The sequence below is a fragment of the Salminus brasiliensis genome, chromosome 20 (genome assembly GCF_030463535.1).
Source record: "Salminus brasiliensis chromosome 20, fSalBra1.hap2, whole genome shotgun sequence".
Taxonomy (NCBI): Eukaryota; Metazoa; Chordata; class Actinopteri; order Characiformes; family Bryconidae; genus Salminus; species Salminus brasiliensis.
In genome coordinates, this window is record NC_132897.1 from 8963079 (window position 1) to 8986555 (window position 23477).

The 23477-nt window shown below is 39.5% G+C and overlaps 1 protein-coding gene across 3 annotated transcripts; it reads left to right on the forward strand.

The window, feature by feature from the left end:
• The first annotated feature begins 1041 nt into the window (after positions 1-1041).
• olfm1a (olfactomedin 1a) lies at positions 1042-20636 on the forward strand. Of its 3 annotated transcripts, none has more exons than XM_072665068.1 (6): positions 1042-1678; positions 7135-7284; positions 8453-8608; positions 10537-10756; positions 16468-16574; positions 18952-20636. In XM_072665068.1, the coding sequence occupies exons 1-6, from the start codon at positions 1613-1615 to the stop codon at positions 19618-19620; spliced, it is 1368 nt and encodes a 455-aa protein (XP_072521169.1). In that variant the 5' UTR covers positions 1042-1612; the 3' UTR covers positions 19621-20636. The 3 variants fall into 3 exon arrangements, with proteins under 3 accessions (XP_072521169.1, XP_072521167.1, XP_072521168.1); XM_072665066.1 differs by lacking the exon at positions 1042-1678 and adding an exon at positions 4688-5098; XM_072665067.1 differs by lacking the exon at positions 1042-1678 and adding an exon at positions 6328-6799.
• The last annotated feature ends 2841 nt before the right edge of the window (positions 20637-23477 follow it).

A 23477-nucleotide genomic window follows, 5' to 3' on the forward strand; every position in this document is an offset into this window, starting at 1 on the left:
CAGTGTGTCTTAAGCTGCCATGGTGATGGCATTTAGTGCTCTAATAGAACAGTTCATTACTGTCCGCAAGTGGAGAACGATTCAGCTCTAATGACAGCATGTGAGGATTCTCATGGTCAATAAATGGAGCTTTAGAGTGTCAGAGGGTTCTTCAGCGGTCAGGATTTCTGGCAGACACACAAGGATTTTTTTTAGATATACAGACACACATGTACTTCTTAACATTTAAAGATGCAAGTTCATGGATCCTGGTCATAGTTTGGAGTTTATGGACTGAGTAAGATACACTAATTTAAATATACAATATACAACGTTCCTGTCATCATCACCATCATTGTTTATTGCTCCTTTTTACTGTTTCCGTCTTTCCCTCTTTGTCTCTCTTTCTCTCCGTTTCCTTCATTTCCTCTCATTTCCAGTTTTTTCTGTCTTCTCTCTTTTTATTCTTTCCTTCTTCCTCTCTTTGCCTCTCCCTCTCTTTTTCACTCTGTTCCCTCTCTTTTGTTGTTTTTCTCTGCCTCTTTTTAATGCCCCTCCCTCTCTTTCTCTTGATTTTTCTTGTTCCCTCTTTTTTCGTTATGATTGCCTCCCTCTCCCTCTTTTGCCCTGGATCCCTCCTCATTTTGCTCTTGTCTCATCCCCCTTATTTGCTCTTGTCTTATCGCCCCCATGTCTTCCCCCCTTATATCTCTGTCCTTCCCTCTTTCTCTGTTTCCATCTTTCCTTATTTTCCTCCTTCTCTCCTTTGCTCTCCCTCATTCCTTCTTTCTCTCTGCTTCCTTTCGCTCTCTCTCTCTCTCTCTCTCTCTCTCTTTTTTTTTTTTCCTTCTCTCCCCCTACAGTCTCCCCCAAGTTCTGTCTACTTGCTGAATAACGAAATCTGCTTCTCTACTTCATCTCCCACAAATCAAGAAGCTATAGTTGGTTGGTGGAGGTGTGTGTATGTGGGGGGGTGGATGGGGTGTCAGAAGCGCAGTCGCCATGACAACCTGTCGTTCCTTGTGCCATATCTCACATATTCACTTTACACGGACCTCCAAACCCCCAACTAGATGATGGCCCTCGTGGTCTTCTCCTCGTTATCTTCTATAAGTTACTGGGACGCAGAGTAGGCTACAGCATCTCTGGAGAGCTCGTGCTGAGCTTCTCCTCCTTCCCCCTCCCCCTTCCTCTCAGACCCTCGTTGAATTTCCCACGCCTGCTCGTGTCACATCCGGTTCAGCACCACGGCTAGCTCCTCGCTTCTCAAATCCGCTTCTCCACACCTCCGTTTCTGCATTAAGAAGCCAACTTTTCACAGTGATGAAGTGATTTGTTTCTGGGTGGTCCAGCCTCCGTTCAGCCTCGCCTTCAAAGCAAAGGGGGGCTTGCAGAAAAAGAAAGAAGGGGGTCGAGGACGGCGTCGACAAAGCGAGGTGCAGTAAATATGCTACAAGACGCCGAGCTGATTTCATCTTCTTTATTTTGATCCTGAGGGCTGCGAGAGAGCTTCGAGACGGGGGTCTGAGAGACGAAGGAAAGAAAGGGGGGAGATAAGAGAGAGGTGGACCGTCGTGGCCAAAGCCGACCTGCATGTGAGAGCCCCAGATCAGGTGGTGGACGGCGGCGGAAGATGCAGCCTGCAAACAAGCTCCTGACTCTCACCCTCCTCGTTCTGATGGGCACTGAACTCACCCAAGTAGGTTTATAAACGCCATTTTCTTCCCCCATTCCAACCACCGCAGGGCTAATTAGTCCGATATGCGAGCAATGAGCCAGCCAGCTCTGCCACTGCAAATCTCATAGTGTAATTGGTAGATTATGCTTTTAAGCCAGCTGTAGTAATGTGGGTAAGCCTATTTCAAAGGATCCATCGCTACAGGGGGTCCTACAGCTTCTTAGACCACATAGAAAGACGTTTTGACTCCAAACTTCTGCCCTGAAAAGTAACAAGGCATCAGAATAACAGCTATTTGATACTATCACAGCACACATACCAGCTAATTCATCACTATCCTCCAGTACGCAGCACTTCTTCATAATTACGACCTGAGCAAGCTATGGGTGCCCCATCAGATATGCAGCTAGAACATCCTGGTGGTGTTGCATCTCAAGCTGATAAATGAAAACCAGGCATGCATGTTGGAAACTGCTTGGAAATATGGCCAATAATCTTTAATTGGGCAGTAAATCTTGACTAGCCATAGACAGTGGGCAGCAGGGTCCTGGCTTTCTCCTCACTTCCAGAGAAACTACCACTTCAGCAACTTGTTCATTTATCTGCCTCACCTGGGCAGCCACACTGTACAATTCATAAACCTAAATATAGTCTGTTTTATTGTCGTCCGATAGACGCTGATAGTCTGAGCACTATCCAACCTTTTCTGGGATCTGCTGCTCCAAACATGACCTTCCTTTTCCATTGTTTGTCCTTTCTTTCGATGATTCTGTCAGATATCTGCTGGTGGCTCAGCGTATGAATGTTATTAATATTCTCAATATCTACACTGTCTGCTTCGCACCGCTGTGCACATCTCACACTCCTTGAAATGGCAAACCAAAAGTGTCAATTTGCAAAAAAACCCCAAAACAACAGTTTTCTGCGGTTTAGAAGTATGCAAGTACCAACACCTTTGGTGTGGAGAACATCTTCAACGTGCTAATTGATGCAATGACTAATGTTGGCATATAGTGAGGAAAGGCATCCGAAGTGAGGTGGAAATTCTAAAATAAAAATAACCCAGGGGTGATTTTAACACAGAGTAACAACTGAACTATTGGATTAGACCATGGTCTAAAACCATACACTATTTAAAAGGGCTCTTTCAATGGTTCTTTTGTAAAGACAGTGGTTTAATATGTATGGGTTTTTTTTATGTTTCCTGGTTGAAGCGTTTTTCACATTGGTGCAAATTCTTCTGTTTATGGTTCCTGATCTGTAGAACTTTTTAGAAATGTTCTATATAGCTATAAAAACCCTTTTCAGTACTGTACAGGGACCTCTTTAAGAGTGTATTTCAGAAAAGCAATATTAAAGCTAAGAAAAGCATTAGAAATAGGTGGCATTTGAAGATGTTTGTAGATGTTTGTGACAATTTTACGATGAAATATTCAAATAAATAAACATGGAGAGGAATAAGGGCAGGATATGACACGGTAATTATATATGAAAACACCGATCTGTAAAAATAGTCCATCTTTACTGTGGTAAAACCCTTTTTTAACTTGACAAGCTATTAGAGAAACCAGCTGCACCACATTGTCCAGCAAACACCTAAACACCTGCTCTCCTACATTAGTGTATAATTTTCTGATTTAGGTTTCTGGACCACATGAAGTAGACAGAGGTAGACAACCCTACTCTAAATGACTGTGGAAAAGCATACACGTTGTTAACGTTCCTGTTTTAAATGGAGATCCAGGTTACACATGATGCTGAAAGACTGCTAGGGGGATCAGCACAGAAGGTCAGTAGCCAGGAGGATAAATCTGCACTGCCCCCTGTTGGCTAATACATGTCTTGTCACCTGAATGACCAGTCAGCTGCGCTCACACGTAATTATCAGAATTTTAAAGCGTCCAAATTTATTAAAAATCAAACACCAAAACTTGTGATCAACCTTGGGTCCACCACGTGATTTGTGCTCACTCAATTACTAATAATATCTAGGTTATTATATAAATAGTTGAACCACTACTTGAATACACATAATTCAGAGCCTTTTTTACAGTGAACACTAAAGGCAGCTTACTGATGACATTCAAACCACTATTTTATCATTCTCATATTATTATTAATAATTCAAATGAAGCACGAAGCTCTATTTTTATCTTAATGGACTAACTTGGCTGCACTGGAAATAGATGATGTGCTGAATCTGAATTATTTAAATGTGTATTCGATTAAAATGTATACTTTTTTATACACTGCTGAGAAATCCAGCTGAAGGCCAGATTGTGCTGGTAGCTGATTTCAGAAAGTGTACGCTGGCCATCCATTATAAAACGTACCATATGCGTACCTGTGTGGCCAGCTTGGTCAGCCTGGTAGACCAGTTAAACCAGCTAACACGAGCTACAGAAACATACCAGATACAGCTCAAGACCTAGTTAAACAATGTTACCAGTTTGAGCTGGCCACGCTGTTTCTTTCCCACCCGGGTATTTAGTGCATTGCGCTTTTTCGGAGATGAGAGTTCGCTGTTTACGTCCCTGGAATCTCTCAAAAGCGTCAACTTGCAGGTTTCCTAACTATTCCTTTAAGCTGCTGGGTGGTGGGATGTGGAGTGTGAACTGACAGCACAATAAAGTAAATGTCGTCTGTGTCTCAATCACAGGGGACATCATTCACCAACCGCCCCTAAAGCCCGTTTACGCAGTTTTTACGCAGTTTTTACGCAGCTAAGATTTTGCCTTTTGTTTTATTTGTAATTTATTTGTGATTTAACATTTGGACAAAGAACCTGACGTACAACAACAAACGTAAGAAATTTGTTGTGAAGATTTGATTGAATACGGCCCATTCTCACAGTATTGTACCCACAAGAACTTTCCCGTTTAGAAATCGTGAGTCAACCGAATGGAGAGGGGAGGGGAGGTGTGTGTGTGTGTGTGTGTGTGTTTGTGTGAACGCAGAGTGGTTCATGAATATTTAATGAGATGGGCGTGTCCGCCGGGCCAATGAGACGCCTCGCCGTGTCTTCGCGGTTTGCATTACTCGAATGCAGGCGCAGGGAGAGAACTGACGGGGTTCGGCAGCTCTTCCTCCAGCTCCTCATCCTCGCCTCAGCGCTGCTGTGTTCGAGTACGGACAGAGAGGATATAGCCGTCATGTCCCGCACGGATGTGTATGAGGCGGTCTCCCCGCCGCGAGATCACTCTTCCTCCGGCCAGCCCGGCCGCCTGAGCCCCTATACCTCGCTGGCGCGCGCACTATGAAGGATTTAGAGAAGCGGACGCGAGCGCAGAAATGTCGGTGCCTTTGCTGAAGATTGGAGTCGTGCTCAGCACCATGGCCATGATCACCAACTGGATGTCCCAGACGCTGCCCTCTCTGGTCGGGCTCAACACCACGAAGCTCGCGGCGGCTCCTCCAGGGGTCCCGGACAGGAGCACTGGAGTGAGTGTGTGAGAGAGAGAGAGAGAGAGAGAGAGAGAGAGAGGTGCTCTGAGACTGTATAACTGGGATAATGAGGATGTAGAGGGGTGTTTCTTGCTATAGAAGCGCTGTTAGTATATGGAGTGCGTGTCTGTATGTGTGTGTGTATATATTATATATATATATAATATATTATTCATTATTATTATTGTATTGATGTTAGTGTTGCTCAGAAGTAAAGTAGTAGTTAGTGGGGTTATTCAGTGTATTCAGTGCTTTATTAGGGTCAGTAGTAATTGTAGTATTGCAGCCTATTCACTTGTAGCACATCACTTGTAAATATCTGTAGTTCTCTCAGTCTAAAGTTCCACTACTATATTGCTGATTTTGTCCTCGCTGCCTGTTTTTGCACACACATGCCTTAACACCAATTACACAAGGTGTCAATTACCCAAGCATCTTCTAATTATAATCACATTAGGCACTCACATGGCTAGAAATGCGACCCCTTGGGATGTATCACTGCGTTCTTTGTCTTCCTGTAGCTGTAAACGTGAAACCTCTGCAGTACAGAATGAAGTCAGCATGCACAGACATGTTTGTGCAACACGTAAACTGGGGGAAGGCTGAGGACACAGTAATGAGCTGGTTTTGGTCATAGTGCTGCAGTGCACTGAACTGTAATCGCGAAGACTGATCTAACCTGAGACAATATTTGCCTTATTGAATTTCTCAGGTACAAAAACTCTCGATTAGACAGGGGTGCTGGGAGGGGGGTGGGGGGTGTTCTGTAGACAGCGCCACACAGCAGAAAAATAATGCGTTTCAGCATTGGGATAATTGCTCTGAGCGCATTAACAGAACTGCTGTTTACTGCTTATCAGTCATCAGGATTCTGCCTTTCATGACAGAAAGCAACTATAGCAGTGTGTGTGTGTGTGTGTGTGTGTGTGTGTGAGAGGAAGAAAGAGAATGGGAGGGGTTCTTTTAAAGGTGTGTCTGAGCAACCTGTCTAAAATGCATTGTTCTGTGTCTTAATGCTTATTTTTTTCCCTGCGTGGTCACTTTTTCTAATAGGATTATACAGGTTATGCAATGCCACTTTCAAACCTTCCGAACCTTCTGAGGTTCGAGATTATGGTTCAATAGACAAGCTCAGCTCAGCTTACAGTACCACAACAACAGTCGATTTACAAAGATGTAAAGGAGATCTGATAAAAATCTCCTTGCCATCCCCATTAGAATTGGAATGGAGAATCCATTTGAGTACTGGAGATTAGATTGAGACATAGGGGAAGGTTTTCTACGCTCCACATATCCAGATGGCTCTCTCACGTCAAGCCACATGATCAATTGTACAAAATCCCCCTTGAGGACAAAAAACTGTGGCTCATCTTGTGACATATGGAAGCTCCAATAATGTGTAACTGTGAGCCGAACTGAGCCCCCCTTCATTTGGAGGTGCAGGTCCTGGGACTAGAAAATCCAGCAGAGGCTTTCAGCTTTGGTGGATGTGTCATCAGCTGCATATGGCTGAAGGCCAACTGGATGAAATAAGTGAAATGTCTTGCTGTGCTCGAGGAGAACTGGGAATCACGAGAATTTAGAGAGAAGGCTATGACAGCACACACTATGGTTGATGCTGACTGGTTCAATAACCCTTTGACCCACACATATAAAAATAAAAGAGTTCTTCAGAGTGATGCCTTAGAAGAACCTCATGTGAGTCCCTAAAACCTTTCATTAACAATCCATGGAAATGTTCTTTAAGGAATCAAACATGGTTCTCCATCACTCCAGAGAACCGTTTTTGGTACCTCTATTCACAGTTCAGTCCTGTAGGCCCAAGGTATGTTTTTTATTTCAACTCCCAACACAATTGTTCCAGGTAATGAAGGAGAATGGAGAATGATATCTAGGTCAGGTACTTTGGACTGTGAATAATTTTAAAATGAGGAGCATGCAGGGATGCCTACAGTTCTCTACTGTGACCTATCTCTTTAGGCTCTCTCTCTCTCACTGACCTGGTTTGTCTGTGTGTGACGTGCTTTGTCCAGGTGCTGCCTGCGAACCCGGAGGAGTCCTGGCAGGTGTACAGCTCGGCGCAGGACAGTGAGGGCCGCTGTGTGTGCACTGTGGTGGCTCCTCAGCAGACCATGTGCTCACGGGACGCCAGGACCAAACAGCTACGGCAGCTTCTGGAAAAAGTAACCTTTACTGTCACAAACAGGGCAACACACATAGTCATTCCATTTCCACACACACACTTAACACTTAATTATCGCACACTTAATAGAGATATGTGTGTATTTTATCTCACATTTTACACACATACTGTTTAACAGCGCCTAAAATGTTTTCACCACTTAAATGTTTTCCATTTTAATTTCTTATATAAAAGTGATCTTGGTTAATAGTATTCTGGAAAACAGATTTCTAAAGTAATGTGAGTTAGCCACAAAAATCTACAAAACTATATTAAATTGTTACATTTTACAATGTATTATACATTTTTATACATATTTAGTTAATACACCTTTGGCCACAATCACAGCTATGTGGACAGGTCTCAGTCAGGCCAGCACATCTGGACACTGCTGTTTGTGGTGATGTGCAGCGTTTGGACCTTTCAGATAGGTGTCTTTATACTACAACCACTTAAGGCACATTCACTGCATTCACTGAGGTGATCTCCATTTCGTACAATAACACTAATTAAGACTACTAGCACCAATTGCCTGGACCTCTTATTGATGTTACTTTTTAGAAATCTGTTTTACTAAAGTAGAGTTTTTTGACCATAAATCCATTTATGAATGCAATAAAAGGGGATAACACCCAGTATGGTCAATCAATTTAATAGGCACAGCAGTGTGTTAGATAGACGCTGTGTTTCATCTTTTTGACCTAAAAATCATTTCATGTGGTAACAAGTAATTGAACAGGCTTTATTCCACAGTAAATACTTTAAATCAACCATTATCTAATTGAAAGTATTTATTTGAGTTGAATCAACCCAGTTGAATTGCTTGTCACCACATGAAGTACTTTTTTAAGTTGAATTGAGTACTAAATGGAAATCTTAGAAATCTGACATGGCTTTTTTTTGACTATTTACCAGTCGTGTAAACATTCTTGCTATCAATCAACACTGATAATATGAAAAAAGTAACATTATGTGACATACAATGTGACACCAGCTGATATAGATCTTACCATCCAGCACTATTGGAAAATCTGCTGTGGATTAACACATCATTGTGTTCAGAATGCACAGACCCTTCAGACCTGACAGTCCTCACATCAAAATGTGCCTACTAGAACATCACGCTCCATGCCGTGGTAACCTTTTATTCTTCTCCTCACCTCTTCCAGGTGCAGAACATGACCCAGTCCATCCAGACGTTGGACCAGAGAACGCAGAAAGACCTGCAGTATGTCCAGAGGATGGAGGTGCAGCTACGAGGCCTGGAGTCCAAATTCAAACAGGTGGAGGAGAGCCACAAGCAGAACATTGCCAAGCAATACAAGGTACGGGCAAATGATGTGTTCATCCAATCATTCTGCCTTGTTGGTTTCATTTTTAGTCCAGTTGCTTTCTTCATTTATAACAACATGCAATATTTCCCTCTTACAAAGTCCTGCTTTATTCCTGAGTACTGTACTGCTTGCCATTTTAATATGCCTTTCTTCAGATAACTTTGATCCCATGTGTTTGATTACATAGTTTATTACATAAAAACACACAAAACAGGCAGGGAAAGAAAATGTTTAGTTCTGCTAGTCTATGACTGAGGGCAGAGTGTAGATTATAGCTTTAGCTCTTAATCTGCATGAAAGTCCTATTTGTTTGGATTCAGATATCATCAAAAGTCATCTTCTGCATGATCCTTAAAGGAATACTCTTGTGTTTCTCCACTTTTCCTTGATCTGCTGCATCTCACAATAGAGTAAATGAACAGGTGCTGAAGCAGCCACTCATTGGCTTCTATTAGAGCAGTGCTTTGCGTCAATGTGTCCTCTACTGTATTCATATTCTACTGATGTGGCAGGACGAGATTTGGTTGACAAACACTGGAGTATTCCTTTAAACCCCAACCTTTACTGTAATTCCCAGTATACTGCATGTTCAGGCATGCACAAACATGGCATTTCAGCCACAGGATGAATTCATAAAGAGCTGTGCTTTGATCCAAGCGGATCACTGGAATAGAGGAGATAGGCCTATTGAGAAAAATATTGGCTCTTTATAAAAGAGCAGTTTGTCACTTCAAGACTTGCCCATTGTCTTTGGGGGTTTACCACACTGCTTTATGAATTCGTAATGAGGCGCTAATGCTCATATAGAGGTTGTATTTTCCTAGCTTGGCTGGTTATGTTGGAAGAAACAGTGCTTTAAATTCATAAGTGTACTTCTCATGATTATTTGCACATATTTGCAAATAATCTCTACTTTTGCATGTTGGATCACCCACCCACTTTTGTGTACAACGTTCCATGTGGTTCTGTGCCTAAATCTGCATCTGGGTACAGTCTGAGTGTATATGTATTTCAGACAGGCTAGAGAGTTAGCTGTTGAACAGTATCTTATCTTCTTGCTTGCAGGGCTAACATTATGAATTATATCAAAGCTGCAGAGACTGAAGAGCAAGTTCAAATCCCATTGTAATCCTGAGCTGGTCTACCTGAACGTTTTTTGCACCATTTAGTTTATTTTCTGAACCGAAAAGCACCTTTAAGGCTCCATGTTCCGCTCTCTTTCTGTGCATGCCACTGTAGAAGCATTCCATGAGTAGACATTTATTTATGTTATGGTGATATCTCTTCCATGTCTTTCCTCATTCAGGCTTGTTTAATGCATATTTTGTTACCAATGGGGGGGAATTAAAAAGGAAGTAATGAGTAAACAATGTTGTATGTGACGGAAAGCATGTAATCACTTAAAAGGCGTTGCATTTTAAACATTGAAAAATAAAAAGAGTTTTCCCAATTGTTCTTCGTGTACTGAGGACTTGTTTATGATGCTTATGATATGTCACATGCAATATATCGTGGCTGTCAGGCAAAAACCTTCTATTTCCATTTTTGCCGTTTTTCAGTTCTTGGCATCATTTCAATCTGGCACTAGTTCTTTACATTGTGTCCAAATTTCATGATGAACGGACAGTAGAAATGCTCCGCAATCACATCTTTTAACATTTTATTAACTGTTATTGAAAGTTAAGGAGTTTTTTTCCTTCTCCTGTAAAATTTCTGTTATGGGCATACAAGGTTTTTGTATGACAGCCAAGATATATACAAATATATATATCTATATATATAATGTATAAATATGTGTTAGGCACATATTACACTCATTCTAGGGTAGATAGAGAGGGCATGGTAGGGACAGGCAGGTGTTTGGACAGAAAAACGGTTGCACGCATGCCTACTGAACCAAGCCTATTTTAACCTTACAGGCCATAAGAGCGAAAATGGAGGAACTTAGGCCAATGATACCAGTGTTGGAGGAATACAAGGCCGATGCAAAATTGGTATTGCAGTTTAAAGAGGAGGTGAAGAATTTGACGTCAGTGCTAAGCGAGCTGCAGGAGGAGATGGGAGCCTTTGACTACGAGGAGCTCCACAACAGGGTGTCAAATCTTGAGGAGAGGCTCCGTGCATGCATGCAAAAATTAGGTAGGCTGAGTTTGAGCACTAACACCACCACCCTTTCTGTCCCAGAGAGTGTGGCTCACAATTAGTCAGATATATTCACACCAGTAGATATTACAGAGCTTCTTAACACACACAAACACATATATGAATAAGCTACAGCACATGTTCAGCTGGATTACATTACAATACAGGTAAGTTTAACAGATCAACACAGAAAACACAGTTAGCATGAATATATTGTAAACACAACTTGTATGCAATACATGACACGGTGTTACCTTGTAACAAATTAACACAGTAAATGAGAGTTATCATGAATAAATACTAAACACAGCTTGTATTTAAAAACTTGTAACTATAAAATGTGTTATTTTGTAACAAATCAACACAGAAAACATGACTAATCATGAATAAATAGCAAACACAAGCTTTTATGAAATAAGATGCCAAAATAAGGTGTTAATTATTAACAAATAACATAGACAATATTAGTTATCATAAACAAATAGAAAACAGATTGTATGCAATAGCATGATACTATAAAAGATGTTGCTTTTATCAAGATAAACACAAAATAAACATGATCACGAATAAAGAGCAGTGATATGATACTATGGTACTATGAAAGGAGTTAATTTTTCAAAACAAAGCACAAGAGTTATCGTGAATAAATAGCAAACGCAACTTGTTTGCAATGTTATGACACAATAAAGATGGTATTTTTTAACAAATCAACTATAAAACAAGAGTTATTATGAATAAATGTCAAACACAAATTGCAATAACATGGTACTTTGAAAGATGACATTTTCTCAAATCAACACACTGTAAAACACTGGTTTGTCCACTCAGCCTTAAAAAATTACTTGTGATAACAAGCAATTAAACTGGGTTTTTTTTTGTTTGTACGGACAACCCACTGTTTATAGTGAAGTGAACAAGTAGGATAATCAAAACACAACTTTTAGCAAACCCAACATGTATGCAATACCATGGTACTAGATACAACAGTGATACTTAATAAGGAGCAGATGGATGTGCAATCACATTGTACTATTAAAGATAACAAAGCAACACAGAAAATCAGAGTAATCTTGAATAAATAGCAAACACAACCTGATTATAGTAACATGGCACAATAAAGGTGTCACTTTTCAATGAATCAACATAGAAAACACTGTGTATTCAATTGTATGATACTATGAAAGTGTATATAGATAAGCACAGAATACAACAGTGATCATGAATACAAAACAGTTGCATTTTATTTGCGGTAACATGGTCCTATGAATGCTCCTTTTATGCAACTTCTAAGATATGCTACTTAGAAACATAGAAACAGTTACCATGAATAAATACTAAATGCAAGTTGTATGCAAAAAAGGAACTAGGGCTGCATGATATTTGAAAAAAACTGACATTGCAATTCATTTTCTTCAGCAATCAATATTGTGATGTTGAAAAATACAAGAATTGTCACCAGATTTCACCAGAAGTCAAGAGAAGTCAATGATACAACATGTGATGACATTAATAGTGGAGTCGGTGGGTCCATGATTGGAGTACAATAAATGGTAGTGGGCAGATCCAATCTGCCTCTGTCATGGAAAACAGTGCAGCACAGCCCTGTCACCATGGGCAGGAGTAGAATTTCACAGAGGTATGCATGGATTTGAAGGACTGATGCAATTGTACAGAGGATTGAATTTCACATACAAAAAAATGAATTTGCTGATGCATGAATGCTGATGTCATTCTCAATTTCATGAGCAACGGAGCTGTTTTTGACACCCGGGCAGAATTGATAGCGCTAAAGTGACACGCCTTACTCCACCATAATGAATAAATCAAGGTCTTCTGGAGACATGACATTAATGCGGAGGGGGGTTAGACAGAGATAAATCAGATTATCTTTGGTGTCAAAGTCAGTGCACTAAGATGCTGACACGCTCTTTGTTCAGATTTAACACAGGCTGTCTTATGAATGCATAATCTGAAGTTTTCACAGATTTTTTCCACAAAAAAATCCATAAAACATAAACTGAAAACTCAAAGATAGCCAACACTGTCTGCAGTCTTTAAAATAAGCAGCTGTTTTGGAGAGGTGCTATAGGAGAACCACTTTAAGTTCCCAAAACCAACTGAAGAAGGTGGTTAGGAATACATTGGGTTGTTTTTGTCTTAACTGGAACAACAGATTTATTTCCTGCACAGGGTGTAATTTTGGCCTATTTTACATTAGTTTAGAGGATGCACCATGCTGGGATTTGGCTGTCAACTGTTAACACTAAAGTGAGCTACAGGCTTATGTCTCCTTCTGGGCCAAAAACTACGTACACGGGTAAAGACAATCATCTAAAAATAGAGGCAGGATTTGAGAACTGAAAGATTATTCCTCTTGGTACAGTAATCTCCTGCCTGTATGAACTGCTCACAATACACTATGCAGGGTTAACTACTGCCTGAACCTTTTGGTTGTTTTCAAACCAAAGTCTGCAGTATGGTTTTAAAGTATACAACTTACCACTGTGACCTGTAAACACAAATACATTATAAATAATAAACAGTGTTTATGCATGCAGTAGTGAATGCAGTTAGATATATATTGAATATATACCACTTAATCTGTAGTAATATGAAAATCTATCTGTAGTGCTATAGAATATGTACATAGTAATATAAAATATTTTAATCTACATATCGGCCTAATGTTCCTTTAACCCCTTCATCCCTGTATGTAAGCATACACTTCAGTTGTTCCCTCTTACAACTACATTTCTGTCAAAATGACCATACGTTCTTATAGACCATAAAATAGAACCCTGTGGGACTCCACAAGATATGCTAAACCAAACAGTTGGCAAATAATTCACAACAGTTTCTGCATTAGAATTAAAAGATGAATAATAAACCTAAAGTTCAAAGGATTAATCATTTTTTACAGTAATCTATAAAGCTTGCTCTATAATGTATATTTATATTGGATTGTTTGTAAATCCTATAGAACTGTAATATTACTACAGATCCTTTCATAAGAACAAAATAGACACAATATTTAATTTGTCACTATATATGTAACGTATGGTTGGACTCTTATGAGTAACAAGCAGCTGTAAAGTTGTCTTTACTTTTAACATTTGCTCCTACAGAGTTGCCATGAGCTCCATCTACACAAAGTGTACTCATCTGAACTGTGCAGAATTTCATTAAACCAGTGCTTTTGTTTTTCACACTGCCCAGTGTTATTCCAGCAAGAAAAGGACATGACCTCAATCGCGCTTGCAGTATGTTGCAGCATAATTGCATCAACAGGCTCACCAATTGAGTGCCATGTCCTTAGATTTTAGTAGCTTAGTGGCGCATATTCAGCTGGACCTTCTCGGAATACTATAGCGAAAAAGCTGAAATGATGGCGATTCCCTGTTGTTCCTTACTAGTCCCATTAGCTAACATTTGCACATCCGATCGCTTCCAGTGATTACCCATCTGCGCAGAGACGATTAATCTAACGGTTATTTATTGAATATTAATTTCCATGGAGGATTGTTGGAAAGTGGGTTATGTTTGCAGCAGAAAGCCCAGAATGGAGAACGGGGAGGGATAAATCACAGCTTGTCCGATCCCGTAGAGATTATGGAATTACACAGGTCAATATTAGCAGATTGCTGCTGCTGGTGTGTGTAGAAGTCAAACAGTCACGCTGTGGCACAGATACACATGGGTGTGTTATTCTGTACCATGTTATACACAACTGTTAGATGAAATTATTTAATGTAGCATGCGATGCTAAATACTATGGTACGTGTTGTTTTAACAGCAACAAGGTCATTTTCTAAAGAACCATCAAGGCTCTATAAAGAACCATCTACAGTAGATTTTCTACCATTTTGAAGAACTTGTGAATTTGTGTTACAAATGGGTGGGTTAATTGTCAGTACCAAATTATTAAAAAATTGGGAAAAAAAGGGGAAATAAAATCACAAAATTACAAAACAATGATAAATGCTCCAAAATGACTTTGAATAGAAACTTTTTTTTACATTGACTTCCATTCAAAGTTAAGGTGGTCGTTTCCTTCTCATGTAAAGCGGCGATACATGGTTTTTGCATGAGAGTAATGATGAATCTCTATACTATAAAAATACTATATGAACATTTTTGCTCATTTAGTATATTGTAAAGGACAGATGGGGAAGAAAGAACAGAAACAATAGTTACAGCACCTTGATATGACTGTGACAATGACTATACTACAGTACATACATACAGTATACTACAGTAGTCCTGTAAAACAATGTGATATTCCACAAAATGCTGCACAGCTTAATATAGTACGCCACATTACAGCACTGTATCAGGTTATTACACAGTGCTATTCAGAGAGACGATATAGTTTACCACATTGAATGATCACGAACTTGAAACAACAGTACAATGGAAAAATACAGCCAAGCCAGTGAAATTTAACACAGTTCATTGATCTGAATCAACAGCCATCAGGCTTAATTTAAGCAAAGCAATGAGATTCTGTTCCCCTGTTGACTACAAAAATATTTTAGGGGGAAACAGTAGAGGAGCTAAAAATGGAGGTAATGGTAAGAGAATGCACTAGCCAGCGCTCCAATGTCAGGAGAGAGGGAACAAGAGAGGGAGATGGGGGGAGAGAGAGAGAGAGAGAGGGAGAGAGAGAGAGAAACAATGTCAAGTGGAGTTTATTTTCAGCTGTGGAAAGATGGATGAAACCATGAGTCACAGATATGAATGAACTACTGAGATAAAAAGTCGAATCCTGACACTAGCCCAAGGGTGTTCACTTGTCTGTGTGTGTGTGTGTGTGTGTGTTAGAGAGAGAGAAGCCATCCATATTCCATTTTCCACACACTGACAACATTGCTAGCGTCCACATAAGTCGCGCCTGACTGCTTCTGTCTAGCACTGTGTCAAAACAGAAAGCATGAGCCGTTTGCTGATGTTCCAAAACTTTTGCCTGAGCTCCTCCTCTCACACTGGAGTCTGATAGAAGCTTATAGTTAATGAGGATTTCGTGCACCAGATGTTCTATCCTATCTGGAATTTTATGATATATACGCTAATTTAATGTTGAAATAATCTTCATGTGTATCGAAGTGGTGGGTTAATTGTCAGTTCCAAAAACCAAAGACCAACAATTTGATAAAAAATATATCTTAAAAAAAGAATGACGCTCTCAGTCTCATTATTCAGTTTGACAGAATCTTGTAGGGTCACTATTTGCAATCTTTTTTGATATTATTTCCCTCTATTTTTTATTCATTTTGTTTATTATAATTAATAATTGATTCATTCATTTTAATTTAATTGTATTATTGCCTTATTATTTTAATAATTTATTTTATGAGGCCTCCACAGGGTCTCCTCTATGTCTCACCTAACCGCCAGAGATCTGTTGTGCTTGGTGCTGGAGAGAGCTTTTCTATTGGTTATTCACAATGTCCATGTCACAATTTGCATGAGCCTAGACTATTAAACTATTAAACATGAATGATTTTATCAGAATGTGAAGATGTAAGAAAGACATCTATCCTGATCACCTTACACCAAATTAGTAAGACATGATTTTATTCCAAAACTGGAAACCTTTTATTAAAACCGAGTACAGTTATTGTGTCAAACTAACATGTTATGATTGGGAAAAAGTGTGTGTGCTGAAGATTCTTTACAGCTAATGACAAATTTTGCTTCATCATTTGCAGCCTGTGGGAAACTGACAGGAATAAGCGAGCCTGTCACTATTAAGACATCCGGATCAAGATACGGATCATGGATGACTGATCCCCTTGCTCCTGACGGTGATACGAGGGTAAGTTAATTAATGAAAACCTCTATGCATTAATGTCCCCTTTGTTTTGTTAAAACAAAGAAACAATGCTTTCACATGGACATAAAGTGGAAGATGAATTGCACTTGCTTTGAGTGCTGTGCCCTTGACTTTTGTCATGACGCTGCGTTTTTAGGGTACTAAATACGCTTTTCCGCGCCATATCAGCACTCTTGTTTATCCCCACAGTATATTTGTTTGAAAACAGTCCAAGACTGTGGTATATTAAATTAGCAATGCACATTTAGATGCAAATGCTGGGTATAAATCTTGATATATATCATTAGCTTGGCCCGCAGAGCCATTGTAAATTACAAGTCAATAAACACGTGTCAGTACTTCAAACGCAGCACGGATTTCAGCTAGGTTACGGATTTTTTACTGTATCTTTTGAATTTAATGATTAATAATGAATAGGCTCTCCACAGCTGCATTTGTCTGGCCGTTTTACTGTTCTTTCTCTTTGTACAAGCTCTCGAGTCTTTTTGCAATTTGTTGAACACCGTCTGCACATCAGTCTTTGTTAGATGTCAGGAAAGGGATTGGCAAGTAATCCATGGGCCTGTCATATATTAATGCACTGCTTCAAAGAGAATAGCTTGAGGTGAGCCTGTAGGTTTTGAAGCTCCTCTGAGAGAAAAATAGAAAAGAGACAGAAAGATATTCACCCTTTAGATCTGTGCCCATCCTGAATGATTGATGAAGAAGGGCCAGGGCATTGCCCTTGAGATTATCCTGTGAAAAACTTTGATATACTTAAGAAGCCACAAACCTTTAGAAAAAGGAAAAATAGGATTAGCATGGCCAGGTCCATCTCAATCAAGGGCTAATTAAAATTCTTTTTAGGATTAACTGGTTAAGATGTTTAGGATCAGTCAATTAGAGTTCAACTGTAAAGTTAACTACCAGAACTGAAGGAACATTAATTAGATAAACTATATGGCTGCAGTATTTTCTCAGTAAGAATGTAGTGAGTAGCTAAGCATAAATGCTGTGCACCATTGGTTTCACAAGGGTGATATTTGTGATGGGGCTGCCACTGGGAACTGCTGGTGATGTAAATCAAATAAATAGCTTAATGTAATGAACATAAAACATTAAAAGTTTGGACTTCTCATGGAAAGTGACATTTTGTTTACTACTTTCCTGATTGCTTGCTAATTCCAAATGGACTTTTATTTTGAGAAAGCAGAACCACAAATTAACTTTCCCTCCTCTGAACTTCATCCTGTATTGCAATGTTACAGTGACTCTAAAATGCTTTTGCTCATTTAAAAATATTCTAATGTAAAGTATTCCACACTGCTAAAAAAAATTCAACCAGTCAAACAGGAAATAACTGTTTTAACTGCATAACTGCATTAACCATCCTAGAAACTCATGGAAAGTTCATGGAATGGTCTAAGCTCTTTGTTTTTAACAGGACAAACATTGAATTTGCTCTAAAAACTGATTCTAGCCATGTTTTAAAGGGTTGGCTGTTTTTGTTACTTTTTGTGCCTTGAAGACTAGGGCTGGGCAATATGGTAAAAATGTTAGACGATGATATTTAAAAAATAAAACTGTCACAATACACAGTATTTTGCATATTTTTTTATTCATTGCTGTCCTGGCTTTCTCACAGTTTTTTTAATGAAACATGCAGTTGGTCTGTGTTCTTTTGGAACTGACCATATCAACAAATATCGTCATATTGTTCACCCTAAGACATATGCTATATGTAAATGACCTCTAATTGAATGCCCTGTATTATGCCTGATTCAAAAAGCAGTCCGGGCTGAAATACTCAGTCATACGTCAGCATCAGTGGGTGGAGCAAATATTTACTTTATGTAAATGTGTTGTTTGTGACATCACAAGAACTAAGGCTGTTTTGCAGCTTATTGTCCATATTTGGACAGTATGGACTGGGGAGTGAATCTTCCTTAAATTAAAATAGGAGGGTTTTTAGACAACCTTCTTAAAGATCTAACAAAAACACAAGTTTTTTATAACTTTTTTTAAAGTTGTATTTTTCTGAAGAAAGGTTCTTAACGTTAATGGAGGACGCAATGCAGGAAGCAGGAAACCAAAGGCAGCAAGCATTTTCAAAATGTGAAACAGTCAACAAGATAGACAGACAGACAGATAGATAGACAGATAGATAGACAGATCAACAGATAGATACATTGATAGATAGATAGATCAACAGATAGATAGATTGATAGAATAATGTGCAGTAATATGGCCATACACACTATTCATACCCACTATCTGTCATTCTGTGCATACCCTGTGACAAGTGTGTTTCAGTTTGAGAGTTTTGCTCTGTGGAGTGACGCCTTTCACACTGACCTTCATGCTGCTTCTCCACCATTAGGTGTACTACATGGACGGTTACCACAACAACCGCTTTGTCCGTGAGTACCAGTCCATGACAGACTTCATGAACTCTGACAACTTCACCTCCCATCGCCTCCCTCACCCATGGTCTGGCACTGGGCAGGTGGTCTACAACGGCTCCATCTACTTCAACAAATTCCAGAGTCACACCATCATTAAGTTTGACTTCAAGACCTCCACCATCAGCAAGTCCAGCCCGCTGGACTACGCTGGCTTTAACAACCGCTACCACTACTCGTGGGGCGGCCATTCTGACATTGATCTGATGGTGGATGAGGGTGGGCTTTGGGTAGTGTATGCCACCAATCAGAACGCAGGAAACATTGTCATCAGCAAGCTCAACCCAGTCACACTGCAGGTCATCAAGAGCTGGACCACCAACCACCCGAAGAGGAGTGCCGGGGAGGCCTTCATGATTTGTGGAACTCTCTATGTGACCAACGGCTACTCTGGAGGAACCAAGGTCTACTACGCCTTCCACACCAACTCCTCCACCTACGAGTACATTGACATCCCTTTCCAGAACAAGTATTCTCACATCTCTATGCTGGACTACAACCCCAAGGACAGAGCGCTGTACGCTTGGAACAATGGGCACCAGGTTCTGTACAACGTCACCTTGTTCCACCTTATCCGCTCTGAGTAGCCGTAGACCTCGATGCAGTGACCTTCTGTATCCACGTGAGGTGTAGATCTGATAGAGTACTGAAGAGTAGAGTAATACCAGTGATTGTTCAATAAAAGAAGACGTCAGAATATATTCAAAGTAATATTAGGCAACATTATAAACAGCTGCCAAACAGTTATGCCTTTCGGGTTTTTTGTTTGTTTGTTTTTTTAATATTTGGACACTGAGTTCATTCTTTCTTTAGATGATTGTGTTCTCAATTTTGTATCACAGAGTACTTGTACAGCTTTGTCTATGAATATGAACATGAATTAAGCATTCTGTAGGCCAAGAGAGAGAAATTCTGTTTTAGAAAGGAAGACATTACTGTTTTATTTACACAATCATTTCCTTTGTATCAAGAGCAATCAAAAAAAACAACACCAACTAAAGAAATGAAGGCACTGACTGTTGAAGGCACTCTGTTAAAGTGAAGAAAAAAAATATTATGTCATTGTGATTGTATGTAGCGTTTTGGATTTTCTCAAAGTTTTGCATGGACATTTTTTAGCACTAAGATCCACATGGATGTATGTATTTCGCAGTAATATGACACATGTATGTGAAAAGGAGAGTAGATTAGCTATGGGTTTATCACATTTTTTGCTGTTTAATTTCTGTCTATTTTGAGGATTTTTTTCTTGAGGGGGGGTTCACATTAACCGTGCATCTTCTTAATTTTTTCGTGTTTATAAAAAATGAAGTTGGTAGCTTGGATTGTAACACAAAAAAAGAATATATCATAAAATAATCTATCAAAAAACATATCTCTATGTCAGCAAAAAATATATATATATATATATTACAATAGAATGTATCAAAAATGTATTTATGAGATAGCAGTGTATACTTTGGTTGTATTTCAAAATTGACTTCACAAGTCAGTTGTCTTCGTAGTTTAGAAGAGATTGATGGTGGCATCCAAAACTGTTGCGCTTGCATATATGTTGTACCTGCAATGTGATTCATATCAATAAAACCAAGTCTTTATTTTACATGTAGCCTGTAGCATGCTGAAGCCCAGAAATGACAAATGCATGCACAAGTAATCCAGTGCTATTATCAGAAAGACATGTTCCTACGGCAGCGGATGCAAATCCAATCAAAATAGGCTTTGGAGAAAAAAAATAATAATCTTCTCTCGTTTCTGAGAATGGAAAACCTTTCTCAAGATAACCTGCCTTCAAAGGGAACCTTATCAACCCCCCCTCCGAAGCCCAGGGGACGCAGGGATCAGAACGGATAGTCTGATGGAAAAATGAAACTCGTCCCAGGGTGGATGTCATTACCAGCCTCCAATTCGTTCTCCATGGCAACGGGGCTGGAATGTGATGACCTCATCTGTTTGACTGCGGGGAAACAGCTGATCAGGAAAGCGCGGGAGAGACCTGGGTTGTGCCATGCAAGACAAAGTGGCTCATTAGCCTTGAGCTGTTCTCCCAAGGCAAAGCAAAATTGAATTGTCTGGCCTACCTGTACTACACCAAAGTGAGCATCCAATTTGAGCCCAACAGTGAGACGCAAGCAGCCCTCTTTGAATATGTGCAGCTCTCCAGACCGTAAAGCACAGATTTGAAGGGAGTTTTCACTCTCTCTTTTTTTTAAGCCGTCGGCAGATTTGCAGCTTCAGCAGTGTTCTAATGTCTTTGAGTATTACTGGACTTTTCTGTTTGTTTGGGTTTTTTTAACGTTTGAGAGGAAACAGAACTTAAACTGAACAGAGGACAAGCTTTTAGTCCGGAAAGCACTTACTTTACTGCATTCTTAGAGGCTTTGCATCAGTGATTGCATTAAACCTCTGTTTGCTCTGTATTAGAGGTAGTCAGCAAGGGATTAAACGAGTATTTAAGGCTATTCTTCAGTGAGTATAGTTATTATTAAATTCTGATATCAGTTAAAGTTTATCAAAGACAGAACAGTAAAGAAGGGCCTTTCTTAGGTGCGGGCTTGGTGTATTCTATCCACTCATTCACTGTTTTTTCAGAAATCAAGGGTGTTAAACACACTGTCTCAACTGTCCAGAAGGCTTTCTACTAGATTTTGGAGAACTGCTGTGAGAAATTGATTGCATTTAGCAACCATTATTCCAAAGAACACAGTTCCACTGCTCCGCAGCTCAATACCAGAGGGCTTTATACCCTTCTAGCCCATGCCTGGCATTAGGTAGGGTGCCAATAGGTTATTGTTTATCTGAGTTCTATTGTATTAGCAATACTTCAATACAGGGACCAGACAAGCTGTGTGTGTGCATTTAAAACAGCTGTGTTAGCAATGGATAGAACTTAAAGCAGCTGATTAGATTCATTTGAAGGGGTGTCCACAGTGCTGTTTCTGGTGAGCTGAGCCTGGATTAGCATTGATAGCAGTGCTGCTCCCTATTACAGGTCAGAGGAGCATCAACATTTTAAGGCTGTTATTTTAAGATGAAAATGCTACATGCTACTGCTTTAACCTCAGGATACTTCACTGTGTGACTGTGTCACTGCAAACAACTGCTTTTATTTTTAAGGTCAAATTTTAATCAGTATGCAGTAACATAATACTTTCTTGAATCTTGTAAAATTACTGGATAAAATTTAAACAGCTTTGAAGCACCTGACACACACAAGCATGAAACGTTTTCCAGTACCTTCTAACACTCAAAAAATATGCAATATTTCATGGAAATATATAATGTGAGTGTTTAAATGCATTAGATATGGTAGAAGAGCGAGGTAATAACCATTAGTTAGATTATTATGGCTTTAATGGTCTATATATAACATGTGATGGAGTCTTTCAGTCAATGCATGAGTGTTGTGAAGCCTCTAGAATTTGGGTCAATGTCCGTGTCCGCCTTGGCCATGATGGAAGTGCACCAGATGCACCTTGCTGGTTTAATGATTTCAGTGAGTAAACTGAAACTGTTATCAGTATTACCAGTATTACTGTAGATGAACAGGAGAATACTTCACTGTATTGTGTTTATATTTACAATACATTAAGAAAGTATATTCCAGTACAGAAACAAGAAAAGATAATGCATACACTATAATTCCAACTGTTTGTGAACACCCTTTCTAATGAATATATTCAGCTACTTGAGGTTGCACCCATTGCTAAACCAGATTTGCAAATTCACACATACACACATGGACAAAAGTATTGGTACCCCTTGGTTAATGAAAGAAAAAACAAAACAAAAAAAACAATGGTCACAGAAATAACTTGAATCTGACAAAAGTAATAATAAATAAAGATTCTATGAAAATGAACAAATGAAAATCCGACATTGATTTTGAACCAGCTAACAGAATTATTTTAAAAAGTAAACCCATTAAACAGGCCTGGACAAATATGATGGTACCCTTGAAAATAATGTGACCAAAGGGACATGTTAAATCAAGGTGTGTACACAAATTAGCATCACAGGTATCAGTCAGTGGGCCTATATATAGGGCTACAGGTAGTCACTGTGCTGTTTGGTGAAATAGTGTGTACCACACCCAACATGGACCAGAAGAAGCGAAGGAAAGAGTTGTCTCAGGAGATTAAAATAGAAAATTATAGACAAGCATGTTAAAGGTAAAGGTCATAAGATCATCTCCAAGCAGCTTGATGTTCCTGTGACTACAGTTGCACATATTATTTAGAAATTTAAGATCCATGGGACTGTAGTCAACTTCCCTGGATGTGGCCGCAGGAGGAAAATTGATGACAAATCAAAGAGATGGATAATACGAATGGTAACAAAAGAGTCCAGAAAAACTTCTAAAGCGATTAAAGGTGAACTTCAAGCTCAAGGAACATCAGTGTCAGATCGCACCATCCATCGTTGTTTGAGCCAAAGTGGACTT

Coding starts and splice junctions, on each gene's coding strand:
- olfm1a (XM_072665066.1), top strand. CDS start 4,949: ATGTCGGTGCCTTTGCTGAAGATTGGAGTCGTGCTCAGCACCATGGCC. Junction 5,099..7,134: donor TCCCGGACAGGAGCACTGGA/GTGAGTGTGTGA, acceptor TGCTTTGTCCAG/GTGCTGCCTGCGAACCCGGA. Junction 7,285..8,452: donor TACGGCAGCTTCTGGAAAAA/GTAACCTTTACT, acceptor CACCTCTTCCAG/GTGCAGAACATGACCCAGTC.